The 17,262-nt window shown below is 40.5% G+C and overlaps 1 protein-coding gene across 2 annotated transcripts in view; it reads left to right on the forward strand.

The window, feature by feature from the left end:
- The window catches only part of COLEC11 (collectin subfamily member 11), a 44,646-nt gene that overhangs the window by 13,923 nt on the left and 13,461 nt on the right, over positions 1 to 17,262 (forward strand). For both annotated transcript variants that reach the window (XM_068678526.1, XM_068678527.1), the window contains exons 2-3: positions 7,897 to 8,052; positions 13,099 to 13,170. In XM_068678526.1, the coding sequence (XP_068534627.1) occupies positions 7,923 to 8,052; positions 13,099 to 13,170 (202 nt within the window). In that variant the 5' untranslated portion in view covers positions 7,897 to 7,922. The remainder of the gene's footprint in view (positions 1 to 7,896; positions 8,053 to 13,098; positions 13,171 to 17,262) is intronic.

Here is a 17,262-nt window from a genome sequence, read left to right on the forward strand (position 1 = left end):
AGGCTTGAGCTGCCTTCAGGCAGGCTTCTTCCCTGCTTGCCTTCCATCTTTTAATCTGGTGTGCCCAAGTGTACCCTAATTTCACCTGTAGCATCCATCCAGTGTGAGCATTACTCTCCTGAGGAGCTGGAGCTGTGGACTTTAATCCTTTTTGGTTAAGGCTGTTCCAGAGCTGCCATTTCTCACTTTTTGGACCAGTACTTGAGTGGCTTTTCTGCTGTGGAAAAGGCACGCAGTGCTGTTGATGTGTTGGGGAGGTTGAAGGGTCTTTCTGCCTGGTCTCTGCACCTCAGAAAATTTAGCTGGGGATGCGGGACCACCCTTCTCAGCTAAAGTTTGCCTTGTGAGCCCATCCAGTGATTTCAGGAAGTCAGTGGTCAAGCCCACCTGAAAAACGTCTAGGCACCTGGAGGGCTAGAACATCTTGGAAAGGGTAAATTGGTTGAACAGGCATTAAATACTTAAATATTGCACAAATATATCAACATGTGCAGCCAGTCCTATGCTTCTGTGGATGTGGAGTGTTGAAAAGAGGTGCCCTAAAGCTTCAGAAATGTGATGCAAAATGCATATGTAAATAATATGTATTCATTTATGTAAGGGAATATTTCCTGCAGTGTTTTCTAGATTATTCAGTGATTCTCAGTGACTCCTTGGTGTTTTAGTTCCTACAGTAATGTTTGTAGAGATAGCATCAGGTTTTCTTGTGGATGCTTGAAAGGAGTGGGACTGAACTGAGACAGTTTAGGCATGGGTTCTTAGAAGTACTGACGCCTATATTTGAACCCAGTATTTTGGATGTGGGGGTGATTAAGAATACTGATAATTTGGTCTGACATATTTCAAGCATGACACCCAAAATCACAAACTATTTCTGCTAATTATATATGCAAGTAAGGCTATTGCAGAGAGATGATTGTATAATGGGGACTTTTAATACAAACCTTATGGGAGACATTTTTGTTTAGCACTTCTAGTTATTTCTGACAAATACTTCACACAGAAAATTCTACACGAATATTACTTGCTACTATCCAACACACCACACAGAACTGTTGTGAGAGCTTTGACACTCAGGGCAAGAAGTCATGTGGGTCCCATCTCCCTCTACTTGTGGGTTTTGAAAAGGTACTTTTCCTTCTGGCACCAGTCTTTCTCTCACCCTTGCTGAAGCCCTGATTTTGTATTTTCAGCACAGATGATGGTAAGTCAATTCTGCCATAAAATCGTTGACTTCAGCAGAACTACATCAGGAACAAATTCGTCTCACAACTTTTAAAAAAACATTATTCTCAATGAAAAGTGGGGCAACTATTCCTACATGTGACAAGGGCACCTACATGGTACAGTCAGAACTAATAGTCCCTTACACCTCACAAACACTGGCTGAGGAAATAGCTCTATTGAGCCAGAATTAAGTGCACTTTAGGGAGTAACCGATGACTTCCCATCAGTTAGACTTTTAGGTAACGTTAGCTTAGACTCACTCTTTTGTCCTCTGCAGCAAACCTTGCTGTTCTTCAGCATCATCAGAACCTGAAATGTGTTACTGCTTTATGCCACTCCATGCTCCATAGGTTTCACAGAGAATTTGTAACCACGGCAGTTATGATCCCTGTTTCCACAATCCCACAGCATTAACATTTAGGTATTTTTTCTTCTTGCATGCTCATTGCTTTAACCTTTAAATCAACACTTTTCAGCATTGCAGGGCTTTAAAGTTAAACAGTGGATGATCATTTTAGCATTTAAACAACATTACCACTGATTCTGATTTTGTATTTTGGCTAAAGAGTGAACCCTTGATTACCCAAGGTAATGCATGGAGGAGCTGGGAGGACAAATGAGAGAACGCTTAGATAAAGTAGGAACATCGCTACACAAAACATCCGTAGGTTAGTGTTATCAGCAAGGCTGTAATGGAGAAAGAAAAGGTCAGTGGCACATGTTTCATCTCCAGTGTGAAAGACATCCTCTCCAGGGGGTGATCCATAGCCTTCAGACTATGTGCTGGAAAGTAGCAGCCAGAAAGTATGCATGTGGCTGGAGGCTTGTCAGTTCTGCCGCCTCCTGTTTCTCCCAAAAACCTAACTCTGGTGTTACCTTCGTAATCCTGGCAGGTAACTTATTTATTTTTTAATCTGTCTTTTATTTGTTCAGAGTGTCTGAAACAATGCAAGGTCTGTGTCACAGCCTGACATCTTGATGGCATCACTTTGTGGGCATGCCTACTCATGTGTTTGAGGATGCACAGGCTGCCAGATAGGTCCGGGAGGTGGGTGAGATGGACTTGAGAAGTCAGAGGAGTGAAAACTCCTCTGAATAGAGCATAATTATGATTTTTAAATTCTATTTTCTATAACTCGAGAGAAAATAAGTCAGTAAATTAAAAGCAACTCAAAGAAGAATTAAAATCATAACCTCAAAGAAGAATTATGTAGGATTATAGAGGGCTATAGTTTCTTTTGTTGTTGACCAGCTGAGCATTAATGCCAGTGAGCATCATTTTCCTGCTGCATTTTTCAGTGACTTAGATTCAGCTATGCAGAACAGCTGTGTTGCTGCTTCTAGGTCCAAACTAACCCAGGTCAGTAAGACCCCTTGTAGAGCAGCTGCTTGCGCTTGCAGGGTCCTCACACTTCAGCCATTTCCTTGCTGAAGTGGTGTCGAAGCCTTCCATCCACAGCAGGGTGGTTCAAGGAGTACCCAGTGCCAGGTGTCCTGGCTGGCTCCAGCATTGTTTCTAGCAAGCCTCTGGTGTGCTCTGCCTCAGGTGTTCCCCAATGCTCTCTCAAGGATTTGAAAGAATTTGAAATCTTGTTCCATAAATCTCATCTCTCAGTAACCAAGGCAGATTCCCTAAAGCTGCCATGTCTCCAAAGTTGTTATGAAATTATTGTTCTTAAAGGTGTGTGGATAACTTTTTTAATGGAAAATCATATAAATGCTTCCTGTTCCTCCTCCTCCTCTTTTTTTCAAAGCTTTCCACTTGCTCTGATTTAATGACCACCATTATAGATTCTGTAAATTTGACTCAACCCATGCATAGAGAAATTGTGGGTGCCCCATCCCTGGGAGTGTTCAAGGTTAGGCTGGATGGGGCTTTGAGCAACCTGGTCTGGTGGGAGGTATCCCTGTCCATGGCAGGGGTGTTGGAACTGGGTGATCTTTGAAGTCCCTTCCAACCCAAACCATTCAATGATAGAGTGTGAAAGCGTTCATACTTCTGCAAGTGCTGGGTTTCTTCCTGATATTGGTTATTCTAATGCTGAAGAAATCCCCAAAACAAGGACTGAGATGGTGTTTGAAAAACACACTGGTACCCTTTTCTGAGAACTACTTTCAGTGGGCTTTAATTTTCCAAATGGCTTTATGAGTCTGGGTCTGAAAGGACTTGAAGATAAGGTAGAAAGACAAGGAATTTTCTAAGACTTTAAAATGAAACGTACTCCTCTAGTACATACACAGAGATCAAACTTTTATTTCAATCACATAAGGCCATTTTAGCTGCGGAAGAGAAGGTTTCTTCTTAAAGCAGGAAAAGAAAAGGTGGAAAAAGTGTTATCCACAGTGTTTCTGATTTGATTTCTAGTACTAATTTGTCCCTTTACTTCAGCTGCTGACTCTATAAAAGTGTTTAATCTGCAGCCTCTTCAGAGATGTCCTATGCTACTGACTCTTTTCAGACCAAGGTAATTTCCTGAGTGTTCACATGGGGCCTGGGTATTGTGGCCTGCCCCAAAACCAAAGAGCTGTTTTCTGAAATGGTTCCCTCAAGGTTGTGCTGTGACAGTCCATTTTCTGTGCGAGTTGGAGAGTTGGACTATCATGAGGAAGCGTGAGGTGCATCCCTGGTGTCTCTGGGGTTTGTAAACTCTGCAGCAGCAGCAGGGGATGGTGAATGGGATGTTTCATGTGATGAGAAAATCCTTCATTTTTGGCTGCTGAGCAGAGCCACCAAGCAGCCCTGCCAGTTCTCTGCTGCTTGATGCCTGTCTCATGCCTGAGCTGTGTAGGAGTTTGCAAAGGCAGATGAATATTTAACATACCCTGAGGCTTTGATCTTTCAGTTGTAGTCTGGTTACGTTTGAAGCCCCATAAAATGTAACTGGCTGAGGAGGTGGTGCTGCTTTTATATCTACTGATGCAGAGACTGGAGCACCCTCCTAATTTCAATTCCTTCTATCTCAGGCAGTTTCATTCCCCTCTCCCATTCATCTGTCAAGAATCCTTATCACCCGGCTGCTGGATGCTTGTGCTGAAACTGCCCAGTTTTTCAGGCTTTCAGCTGAGTACCTGAACTGCTTGGTGTGAAAGCCTTTGTCTGATCTTCTGGCTTCTGAAGTGCCCCAGCTTCAAGGAAAAGGTGGGATGTCCTGCAGGCTGGCCACCAGCCATGCTCTTGGGCTGTGGGCTGAGGCAGGGCTTGTGTCCTCTGTTTCTGCAATATGGTTATGGTACAGGATAGTCCCATTCCCTACCCTCAAAGGTGGCCCCTGCTGATAAATATCTATGTTCAGGTGTTGGAAAGGTAATTCTAGGCCTGAGTTGCTGCCAGTACTCCTGGCTGGCTGAGGCAGTGACAACTCCCTGCCTTCCCCTGTAAGGAGTGGTGGTCCCTAACTTGGCATTGCAAAGCCTGTTGTTGCATGGCCCCCCTTGCTTTAAAGTCTTCCAGCACTGATATTCAAATGCCAAGGTCCTCACACAGTCTAGCCCTACAAGACATGAAGGGAAGATCTAGAGAAACACCCAGCTCAGTAGAAAGGGACCTTGGGTTGCTGGTTGGCAGCAGGCTCACTGGGAGCCAGCAGCGTGCCCTAGCAGCCAAGAGGGCAAACTGTATTTTGGGTTGTGTTAAACGCGGTGTAGACAACCGGTCACAAGAGGTGGTTCTCCCACTATATTAAACATTGGTGTTGCCTCAACTTGATTATTGTGTGCAGTTCTGGTCTCTAAATGTAAAAAGTTAAAGTTAGCCATGAAGAGGTCAGGCAAATGGGACTTGATGATCTTTGAAGGTCCCTTCCAGTTATTGGTCCAGGATGGTCCCATTCCCCATCTCTCCAAGTTGGCTTCTGCTGATAAACACAAGTTAAGGTGTTGGAAGGAGTCTATTCTACCAACTCTACCTTTCTTAACATTTCCTCTTGGCTATTTTTTTGTCTCTCTCTCTTTCACTTGCTGTCTTGGGAATCATGGACCTGTCAAATAGAGCCAGGACTATGTACTGTGGATATTGTGAGCCCCTCTAATCTGCCAAGTTCACTAAGATGTAGTGCCTTCTACCTGTGCGTTGGGATCTCCTCTTGGGGAAACGTGGCTGGATTCAAACCTAATGTATTTGAAGTAATTCAATATGCACGTGAAGGCATCTGGGAGAAGAGTGCTATCACAGTGATACGATGTGGGCAGTGGTTTGCATAACCTTAGCAAAGAGCCATCAGGTGAGGTGGCCGGTGGCCTGACCTGGTTTTTGGCAGTCAGGGCTGGCTCTGTGCATGGGCAAAGAAGGCAACCTCTGTGACAGCAGAGAACAGCAGCACAGCAAATATTTTCCTGCTGGTTTTGTCTGTCAGAGCCATGGAGAGCTGGGTTGGTTGCTTCTTCTCCATGGCACTATAAGCTTTGTATCCAATATTGATATTTCCATTACCTTTATTTCTGTTTTTCCTCCCTTCTGCTATTTGGTTTCTCAGGTCCATCTCTATTACATACCTTCTCCTTCTGCTCTGGTTCCTCATCATTGGGGTAGAAAAATCCAATTTTGATTGTGGTCTTGGGAAGCCACGAGTGATATTGCTGCAGTTGTGACAAAACTTAATGTGGCCTAAATATTCGAGCAGCCTATGCTGAGGTTTGTACTTCTGTGGGTTTGTGTGCTCCTAGCAATACCTGAGCTAGGTATTTTAAAGCTGATTCAGACATGTATGCGTGAGCTGCAGTCATTTTACTTATGGCAGCATAAGCAAAATTTTGGGATGCACTCTTGAAGGGGAAAAAAATACCATAAACATCTGCATATGTGTGTGTTATTCCTCCAGAGCCTACGCCTTAAGCTATGAGAAGAGACTTTTGTAAATGGCATTAGTATTTAGAAGTCTGGCAGAAATGTTGTGAGCGTAAAAAACACATCTCTTGTAAGATTGCCTGTTTTGTAATCTACTAGACTGAAAGCTAATATGCTAATATAAAACTGAAGCAGAAGCCTAAAAACTAAAATCATTACACTGCAGCTTAGTGGAATCTTTTTTTTTTTTTTTTTTTTTTTTTTGTGACGGGGCACCTTCTCCTGGGTCTCGACCCATGACCTCTTCCTGGGTCTGAGCATACAACCTGCCTTTTTCAAGCCTGATCCTCCTTTTGCACCTTGCTGTCTTTTAGAGGGAAAACTGGTGAAGAGACTTGGGTTACAAGGGGCTCACAGTGTACTCTACTGTAATTCATGCTATGCCTTCTCCTTGTGAGGAGGAAGATGAAATCTGTTCTCAGCAGACTCCCTTGCTGCGGTCCAGTTGCGTTATCTCCTAGAGGATAATGGAAACACAAAATGGACAGCAATTCAGGGGACTAACTTATTCCCCCAGCTCTAAATTGATTTACTTAGCCTTGCTGCTGAGACATACACGAAACATTATAGAGGGGATGGTGGAATTTAAAATCAGAGCAAGAAATAGAATAGGCAAAACTGTATTTTGCTGCACATGGAGGGCAGCTTGTTTTCCTCTTTCTCCATTCTTTGTTTTGCTATTTGCTTCAACAGCTCCCTCTCACCCTGAAGTTCCTTATTCTCCTGTTGCTGCTGAAGGGCATTTATTCCTTCAATATACCCCCAAAATAACAGATCCACCCTCCTAGACCCCAGCATGCTGAGATGTAAAGTCCTGTGTACTGTTCCTACCCCTACCCTTATCTAACCCTACTATCTGAAGGAAATAAGGATGTGGAGAGTAATACAGGCCAATCTTGTTCTGGATGTAAAATGCCCACAGCTCTGTCAGGGCTATAAAAACTGATCCATGTAGACTTTGTCTTGAAACCGTGATACAACTTCTAGCTTGTTTGTGCAGTACAAAACCTTGGTGAAAGAAGGACTGGAAAAACATCATAAGTACATAAATAACACTTTTGTCAAAGGGTATTTCTGTAGACCTCCTAAATATGAGCTTTTGATGGTCTTTTCACAAAAATTCCATTTCTGTACTGTTGTTTTCAAGAGATCTTTTTACAGCCTAATATCAAGCAAGTCATTTCACTTGTAAGCTTAGATGAAGGTATGTTTCAGGGGTGAACCTTTTCAGGATTTATTGAAGGCTCTGATGTAACTTCATTGCATGATGTAGTGAAATATTATCTCCCTCCCACTGTTGCTGAGTTACGAGAGGACTATTGTATCAGACAATTTACTGGGCACAATTTCAGTGCTCAGGCAGATGGGAACAGAAATTTCAGGCCTTTAGGTTGGTCTCATCACTACTGAATTGCCTCTTTAGAGCACTATGCATTCCTTCTAAGTGACAACTTAGTACTGACATCTTTCAATGCAAGCCTGTACACTAGATCTTCTCCTTTGACATTTCCAGATTCCTGTCTACAATGAGAAATAGTGAACAGTGTCGCTTGTCATTGTCTTTATTTAATCTTCTTCTTAATTAAATTTATTCTGAACTTTATCTTAGTATAACACCAAAACAAACTGCTGAATGCGTTGCTACATGTATTACATATGTCTGTGGGACATGCAACCTGCTTGGAGGACCTGTACACATCCTTCTCATGCTGTGTGGGTTATGGCATACAAAAATATATTGTATTCGTAGTAGGCTGCTGCATATGTTCAGAAACTGTTGAAAGTCTTTGGAATTCTTATAACTGTTTATTCATTCTTTTGTTTAGGAGTCAGTGACCTGTAAGTGCTCATTATGAAGAGAGATCTGGTTTTCTTGGTGACTCTAATTAGCCTTGCCTTCCTGTCACTGCTAAGGTCTGGATATCCTCAACATATTGCAGAGGAGTCCTGCTCTGTTCAAATCCTTGTCCCAGGCCTCAAAGGTAATGTGGAAGTCTACTGCATCATTCAAATACTAATCCATTATTTCTAACAGGCTAATTTGCACCACTGCACTGACAGCTTCTTACAGAGACAAAGAAGGTGTCTTTCTTATTTGTCCAGTTTGTAGCCTCCTTAAACATGGAGTTTTAAGGTCCTTAAGACGAACTTAAGTCTGTTAAAATCAACATGGTTTAAAGAATGCATGCCAAAGTTTCACAAACTTGCTTCTGATCTTTAATGTTTGTTCCTCTGGTACTCTGCCTAGTTGTTTTCTCTGTGTTTATGCACACAACTGGTGCACACAGAAAAACATACTGTAAAATCAGGCTGTACGTTATACCTGGAGAGGCTTTCATTGCCATTTTGCAACGTACTAAGGGAAGTATTTTGTATTTTCTACTCTTAAACTTGTCTTCCTTTGGGCTAAATTTCCATTGATTTTAAATACCCAAGTACCTTTTAGCAGAAATAAAAAAATAAAGTTAGTCTTTTGGCATTTCTATAGTTTCTGTGGAGAAAAGCACAATTTTCACAAAATATGCCCCCAAACTATTGCCCAAAATATGGCATAATAAATTATTGATCTTTCCATAGTAAAACATGTACTAAAGTAAATCAGTAAATTTCAGTAAAGAAATCAGCATCTGGGAAGAATTAACATTTTAAAGCAACAGCATCCACTACAGTGTGAAATCTCAGCCCCATTATTGTAGTCAATAACAGTAATGTACATTGTGGAGGCTATGGTATTTCTACTGGAGGGTAATGTTCTAGCTAGGAGGAACAGCACTTGCCTGTTACATCCAAATCTGAGTTTGACTAAGCCTTGTGTAAAGTTGTTCCACTCTGATATATTTACAGTGTGATAGGCATAAGGTAGTGCTGTTTATGTAACTCAGAGAACAACACAATCAAGGTAAATACATGTTGTGTAAAGTTACACAGATCCATTAAATGATCAGGCCACAACACTGGGAACTGGAGCATCACAATCTTTCATTTCAAAGTAATTGTCAGTCATTGTCAGGCTTTGTAACTTCTTTGCCTTAGTTTTCCTATTTGTGTTATCAGTCAAAATTAACACCCGTAATTGCCATTGTTACGAGAGGACCATTATTATTATTATTATTGTATGTGGCTTTTTTTTTAAACATATAAGCACAGCAATAATAATCTTGGTCCTTTGCCAGAAGGCAAACCTGAGCCAGGGAGCAGTAAAGAAGCCTAAAAACCATTATGTGCTAATGATTTCACTCCGCTTCATGAGTTGAAGACATTGTGAAAGTGAGAGAGATGGATGTACAAATCTAGCGAAGCACAAAATGGCCTGACGCAGCCCCTGTTAATGTGAAGTCTCTGAAAAGCTGTCATTGCCCCAGCTATGCTGTTGGTGGGACTGGCTCAGAGAATTGGTAATGAGATACTGCTGTCCCCCACTGGCACAACTCCAATCTATTTCAGTGGCCAAGGTTTCCTTTAAACTGAGCTTGCATGAGGCCATGTGCCCAGATTTTGGCTCCCACACCATGTGGGGTTTGCTTGTTGTAGCTCTTAGACCTGCCCCAGCTCCTCCTCTGCTGAGCAAGATACCCAGTGATGGAAGAACAGAGACCCCTGCCCCACTACCAGGAATGAGCCTGCTGGGAATGCATGGAAGAAGTGAGGGAGACCATGAGATGTGTGAAAGGTAAAAGTAGAAGGGAAAGGTTAGGTGCAAGAAGAGATGGTGTAGAGAGTGGAGCCTGAGTGGGGGTTGATGAAAAAGACACCAGGAAAAAGTACCCAAAGGTAGGGGAGTGAAATGTAGAAATTTTAGAAGAGCAGGAGGAGATAAAAAGGGAAAGAGGGCACAAAGAATGAGACTGAGCAGAGTCTGGAAACCAGAAGGAAAAAAAAAAAAAGAAAAAGAAAATAACACAAAGCCAATTAGGACCCCACAGAATAAAAGGTTATCGGAAGAGGGATGAGATGAGAATGAAGGTAGAAATGGAAGATGAAGAAAGCTAGTGAAGACACCCAGAATAGAAAAAAGGCACAAATGAGTTGAAGGTCAGTGGCTTAGGTCTGGGATGCATTTTTTTTTTTTTTTTTAAACCTCAACTTTATAAAGGAGAAAGATAAAATGTGAGAGGGAAAAATACCATGGCTCTGAGAATCCAGACAGCAGAATGAGCTGTGTTTTAAAAAAAACAACAATATTAATAATAGGAAAAGTGCATTTTGTGTGAAGAAGATACAGATGGCAAAGCCTCACTATATTGCTCATTAATAGTCTTCCTAAATTCCTGTTTCTTTTGTTAGGTCCGTGAGATTGAACTTACTGTAAAGAAAAAACATTACACATAAAAATCTTTCAAGGCTTAGCTTCTTGGTTTGTCACCTTGTTTTGTTTTTACACCCCCACTTGATGCTTCTACTTACACAGGGAATATGAGTAATGGAGGAAAGTTATCCCCAGCCAAGGAATGCTTAATAGCTCATGGAGTTGATCTTTGGCATGCAATTTTTATTACAGTAGATGGTACAATTCAAGGTAGGCATACTGCAAACAGAATCAGAGACAAATCTTGTACCAAAGAATTCACGTGAGAAGGCAAATTGACATCAGTAGCAAGATTTATCATCTGAATCATGAGGGATTGCTCTTAGAGATTATGGAACAAGAAGTCTGCAATAGTGTCAGGATTGTGCCTGATATTCAGGTCCTGCTGCAGCTTGGTTTGGTAACAGAGCTTGATTTCTTTTGGGGATGTGGGGCATCACAACACTGGGGAGCACTGCTGGGCAATCTCACCCTGCCTCAGCTGCTGCCGAGCACCAAGGAAGGAGGTGGGCGTTCATGTAGCAGGGCTGGGACAAAGAGCTCATCTGGGCAGGGACGGAGAGGAGTCTGAGAAGGAGGTACAGCTGCAAAGGGACTGCAACTGGTGGAGGAAGCTAAACTGGAGCCATTGGGTAGGAACCACAGTGCATAGACTCCTCCTCCACTGAAAGGATGGGGTGTAAAGAACAGTACAGGGACTGGAGACCAGAAAGGGACCAGCGGAGCAGAGGTGTCTTTCCTGAGGTTCATTTATTTATTTGTTTGTTATTCCTAATTCAGGAATAAAGAGGTAAAAAAAAAAGTTAATTATACGCTATACATACATATATATATATATATTTAATTCCTTGATGGATTTGTTGTTGTTGTTGTTCATGACACCTGCACAGTGCTCAGGGTACATATAGCAAAAATGGGGGCTTAAACACTGCAAAGCCAAACTGGCCGCTGACACTTTTAGCCAAGGTCTTGCTGCTTAAAACAGCTGATAACAAAACCTGCAAAGTGGTCTGTAGCAGGGCCTGTAATGTGGTAATCTCCTCCCAGGGAAAGTTTCTTAAACATCCACAGTAAGGAATGCAGTGTCATCTTATTATAGGAATAAATGCAGGCAAGTGTAATGGCCTGAAGCAAGAGTGATCTATTTTATTGATCCCTAATGCACAGCTTTCACTCTGAAGAACATGTAAAGCAATAGGCTGTAATAGCCTGCTCTGAGCCTCCAGAGAGCAGGGAAAAAGTCATTGTCAGGATTTATCTTTGGGAAGCAAAGAACTCATAACCAGCCCTGAGGGGGGAAAGACAATCATACAAAGACTATTGGTTACCTGGTAATAAAAAAAGGTGACGTTCCCAAATGTGCCAAATAATAGCCTGTTTCATACTAACAATATTATCCACTGGGGATTATGTGAAGTTTGTCCTCATTAAGGTCAGAGAATGGCCTATTTTTTGCATGTCTGAAGGCAGGGAAGATGGGCTGGAGCTTGCTGGTAGCCTCAAGAAGGAAAATATAACAGATGGAGGGCTGAGTTCAGCTCACAGCCACCTATGTCTACAATAAGGAGACAGGGCTGGAGGCTGCATATTTGAAACATGCCATGTTTCAGCTTGTTTATACACGGTCCCTCTCTAAAGTGCATCTTCCAGCTATGCCGGAGAGCTTGAGGGGTACAAGATAACCATTTCCCTTCCTGCTATGGTGCTTACTTTGGCTTCCTGGAGAGCAGCTAATGCTCACTCTCTACAGAAATACGGAGTTGGGGCATTAGGCCTGTTTTGTTAGCTCTGGATTTTAGATTCTTACATGTTATTTTCTGTGGAAGTCATAGAACTTTCCTCTCCTTCACATACATCTTTTTAATAAAGGTGGCTTTGAAAATCATTCTTTAAATTTCTGTTTAAGAGATTTTAAATTTTATGTCCCTGGCAAACAACAACAGTAGGGGGCAAAACAATGTAAGCATCTCCAAATATACAATGAAAGACACAAGTGAGGGACACACTTATGGAAACTTATGTTTTAAGTATGCTGAATACATACCATGTACCATGAGCCACATACAATGCACTATGGTTCAGACCACAAAGGTTAAAAGGTATGGCATATGTAAGAACACAGATTAAGTAAATGTTGTTTAATGGTTTAATGCTCAGAAATTATCCTGCAAATGACAGATGTAGCAATGCCTTCCTATAGATCCGTCCTTACTCAATAACTAAGTACATGGAATAAACTTTTTTTTTTTTAATAATTTGAGGTTATGGTTAAGCCATTATCACTGGAGACAGACATGTCCTTCAGCATGCTTTGCTGAAAAAGAACAACATTTGGTAGAAACTCAAGATTGTTTTGTGATCACGGCAGCAGAAGGAACGTGAACATGTGCTACATTGAGGCCAGATTCTGAAGCTTCTGCTGAACAAAATTGTGTTGTGGTAGTGTTTTCAGAGGGGGCTTGGAGATATGAGTAACATCCACAGAACTAGAATCATAAGAGTTTGATAACATACTGACTTTGGTTTTGTCAGTTTCTATTTCCATTGCAGAAAAGTCCATGAAACAAAACTGTTGAGTCAGGTTTCATCTGCTTTTATTTTTTTCCCCTTGCTATAATAAGCTTGTATTTTCAGTGAGGGCAATGGCACTCGTCACTGACACCAACCGAAAATAGTTCTGGCTTGATTTGATTCTTCTTTTTATTTCCTTTTTTGTCAACAGGGGAGGCTGGAGAAAAGGGGGAAAAAGGTGCACCAGGTCGTCCAGGCAGGGTTGGGCCTCCAGGAGAAAAAGGTAACTCCAGGAGAAAAGATGTTTTGAAAGTAATTTCTGACCAAATACTACCTTTTCTTTTGAGGTAATGTTGATGAGAATACTCTCTCCCATTGCTGGATGACTAAACCATTCTTAGGTGTTTCCATGTACCTTACATTCATTTGCACGCTCATTTGTAAACTAGCTATTGCTTTTTGGTCCAAAAGGTTCATGGGAAAAAAAAATATATATTTCTTTTTTTTTTAGTAAGGTCTCTGTAAAAAAAGACATCATAATGCCTTCTGCAAATGCAAACCTCATATTTTAACAGAGGGAAGAAATAATGAGGTACAGTTTCCTTTTGCTTGTAAATGTGAACACTCACAATACCTTAATTAAAACCATTGTGGGAAGGCATTAAGCCTTAATAGGCAGGGGTGGCCATGAATGATTCCTCATTTCTTAGATCACAGTTCAGTAGTATTTATGGAAAGATGGTATTAACATTGCTTGCATTGTAGTTGAAAAATATTTGGAGCTCTTGAGAGGAATAGTGCTCAATCGTATTCAGTTACAGAGCTGGGGGAAACACAGCATTTCTGTCTTACAGGAAATTCTGTCTATTCACATTTGTTTTCCTCTTGAAACAGGGAGGAAATTTAACCTTCGTATTTTTTTTTTTCAGGAGTTGCATATTCTGAAAAAAATAATCATATTAGGAATAGTAAAAAAAACTTTTATTTCAATACTGAAATGAAACATTTGACATTACTGTCATCAGAGTGTTGGTGTTTTTACCAAAATTAATTTACAAGCCTTTTTTCAAAGTATTCACAGTAGTAACTTCCTTATGATGATGCATGATCCATTACGTAGTTCTTTTGGGCAGTTACAGAAACCTTATATTTGCAATTTCCCCTGGGACCAAGATCTACAGATAGAGCTTATCCCCTAAAACATATTGAAAAACTTACAACTCCCATGAGGTGTGTATGTTCAGTCTGTGTACTTCCCATATGAATATGTAGCCTTCAAGGACGACTCTCATAAAAAATATTGGAAACTAAAATTTCAACTCCTACAAGGTAATGCAGCATGAAGAGAAGTAAAAGTACTACAGAATAATTTTGGTTAAAAGGTGATATGGAGGTCATCCATTCCAATTTCTTGCTTAAAACAGGGCAGACTTCAAATTCAGGTCAGGTTGCTGAGGGTCTTGTCCAGCAGACTTCTGAAAATCTCCAAGGATGGAGATTCCACAACATTTTTCATAGGCCTGCTCTCAAGTCTCATTATGAAAGACCTTTTCCTTAGGGCCAATTGAAAAATTCCTGCTTTTGTCTTGTGATCATTGCCTCTTGTCCTTTTGCTGTGCATTTCTGAGAAGAGAAGCCTGCATCAAACAGACTGCTACAAAGCTGCTGTTGGTAGTGGAAGATTGCAGTTATATCTCCCTCTTACCCTTGTCTTCTGCAGGCTAAATAAAACCACTCGGTTTGTTTAGCCCAGGGAAGACGAGGTTGAGGGGAGGACTCATGGTGGCCTGCAGCTTCCTCATGAGGGGAGAGGAGGGGCAGGCACTGAGCTCTGCTCTCTGGGGACAGTGACAGCACCTGAGGGAATGGCATGGAGCTGGGACAAGGGAGGGTCAGGCTGGGCGTTAGAAAAAGGTTCTGCACCGAGAGGGTGGTTGGGCACTGAGACAGGCTCCCTAGGGCAGTGGGCATAGCACCAAGCCCTCTGAAATTCAATAAACATTTGCTCTCAAAAATATGCTTTCATTTTGGGGTGGTCCTGTGTGGACCCAGGAGTTGGACTTGATGATTGATGTATGTCATGTATTCAAAATGTTTTGAATTGGCTGAGAAATGGAAGTACTGCTGTATGATCAGACAACGCAGAGTGTAACATCTAATTTATATAATTTTATATTGTAATGTTGCATTTACTTGGAAAATTATTGTCAAAAGGAAAGTTTGGTGAATTCTAATAATTAGGATAATTTTCCATTTTTTTTATATCTCCAAAATTCCAAAATTCTGATGCAACTGCATGAGGAAACACTGAAATGAAAATTCACTGCAAGAAAATGTACTTGAAACAGAAAAGAGATGAAAGAAACTTAAATATTAATGCATTCTGTATTGTATTTTTCCAGGCTGTGCTTTCAGGCAAAATTCCTTACTGCTCAGTAGCAACATATTTTTTCTGCTTTCTTTTTTGCATCCAGATTTGATTTGATTTATATATGTTCTTGGAATATTTAGTAAACGCCTATATCTTAACATAGTAAGAAATTTAAGTACTGTGTTCTCAAAAATAACCAGTTCAGCAACTGTTCCTGATCATATTATCTAATATCTATTTGTGACCTGCTATTGGCTTTGCTTTTTTGCTCTGTTTTTGATCTCTTGATGGGCATACATCACTGATGTCCTTTATAGTCCTGGCCAAGTATTTTAAAATCTCAGTTGGTAGAAAGCTTAGATCCATGATGCAGGTACTTAACACACAGCTTAGTGAGTAACGAAAGGGGGATAAAATTGTTGCCTCACTTTGCATTTTACTCATTCTATAAGCGTACATGGATGAATACAGCAGCTCTGTTTCTGTGCTGTGTTTCTCTGTAGTCTGTTAAACTGCAGTCACTGTGTTAACACATTTGACCTCCTGTAGTTTTTAAGCATATTTCTATTCAAATTTGATAATTGCTGTCTTGTTGGGATAATATTTGGCTCCTTCTATGGATGAAAACTGCCACATTTCATTGTATATTGCTGCTATTTGAGTAAGTGATGGTTTACGCAAGGGAAACATTATTATTCTGTAATGTTTGGAGAGTTTTGTACTTTTGTTGTTAATTTTCAATATCAGAAGCACAGTTTTTATTTCTTTATTTTTTGTTTCTTTCCCTTTCTTTGTTTTGTTCAGGCAAGTTCAGGAAGGACTTGTGCTTAGTTTCATTGAATTCAGTAGTATAATAATCAGTGAATAAATAACATACTTAAGAAATGTTTTTCTTATGGTATATTTGACCTGAAGTGAACATCTCAAAATTAGAAAGTTATGCAGATTTTTTTGTCATATCCTTTCCTCTTAATATTTTCATATTTTAGTAATTCAGACATTGATAACTATTAAAAATTTCTGCTGCTTTCTTGAAATAAATTTGTTTCTGAGTGTCCTGATGTTTCAGGTGACATCAGACATCCTGATGTCTTTGGGCACTGATTAAGGTTAAATTCCACTTACTTTCTTCATTGCTTATAATTAATTGTATAGGTCAATTATGATGCATAGCATGTCAGCAGAATTTAAAACTGTGTTAGCCTTATGTAAAGCATAGAGCACTGGATCAAGTAAAATGGCTGATTCAGACAAAAGTAATGTGTAGTGCAATGCAAGTTTTGGGGTGTGAGGTTAATGGACATAACTTTTCCACTTGCTCTGATAGCTGGACTGCACACTCCCAAGTTGGGATCGAAGTCAATTATTTAATTTAGATTTGATCCTATCTGTGAGACCAAAACTTACATGTTTACAAATTCTGAACAGATACTTCAGTAAAAATACAATACTGTGAATATTCTCAGAGTAGCATAGATTCTGTTTATGTCAATCAAAATAAGGAGAGGGTGAATTTAGTGTTGGAAACCATAATCAAAAGAGCAGGACATTAAAAATGTGTTTAGATATTTAATTTCTTTTAGAGCTACAACCATATGAAAATAGATTATTTTAATATTTTCATTCCAGCCTTTATACATCATGCTCTGTTTATATGGGTGTGTTAAGTACAGTCACACAATAGTGTTGGGCATGAAACACAACTCTCTCTATCTCTGCAGTGTTAGCTCAGTCCATGGTGTGATTTTGGCTTGTGGCAGCTAACAATTCTCAGGCAATTCTTGGGCACATTTTGGGAGCTAACACAGTGAACAGCTTGCAACTGATTATCCTAGTTTGAAGAAAAAGACAATTTACAACCGTGGAATGTCCCATTCTTGGCCACCTGTTTCTCAGTGCTAGGAAACTGTCCCAGGCATTTAGCTTACTGGTACAGACATAGCCTCTAAGTATGAGAGAAGACTCATTAATTTATCTGGATAGGAGCCAGAGTGCTCAGTCATT

This window comes from Anas acuta, chromosome 3 (genome assembly GCF_963932015.1).
Source record: "Anas acuta chromosome 3, bAnaAcu1.1, whole genome shotgun sequence".
Taxonomy (NCBI): domain Eukaryota; kingdom Metazoa; phylum Chordata; class Aves; order Anseriformes; family Anatidae; genus Anas; species Anas acuta.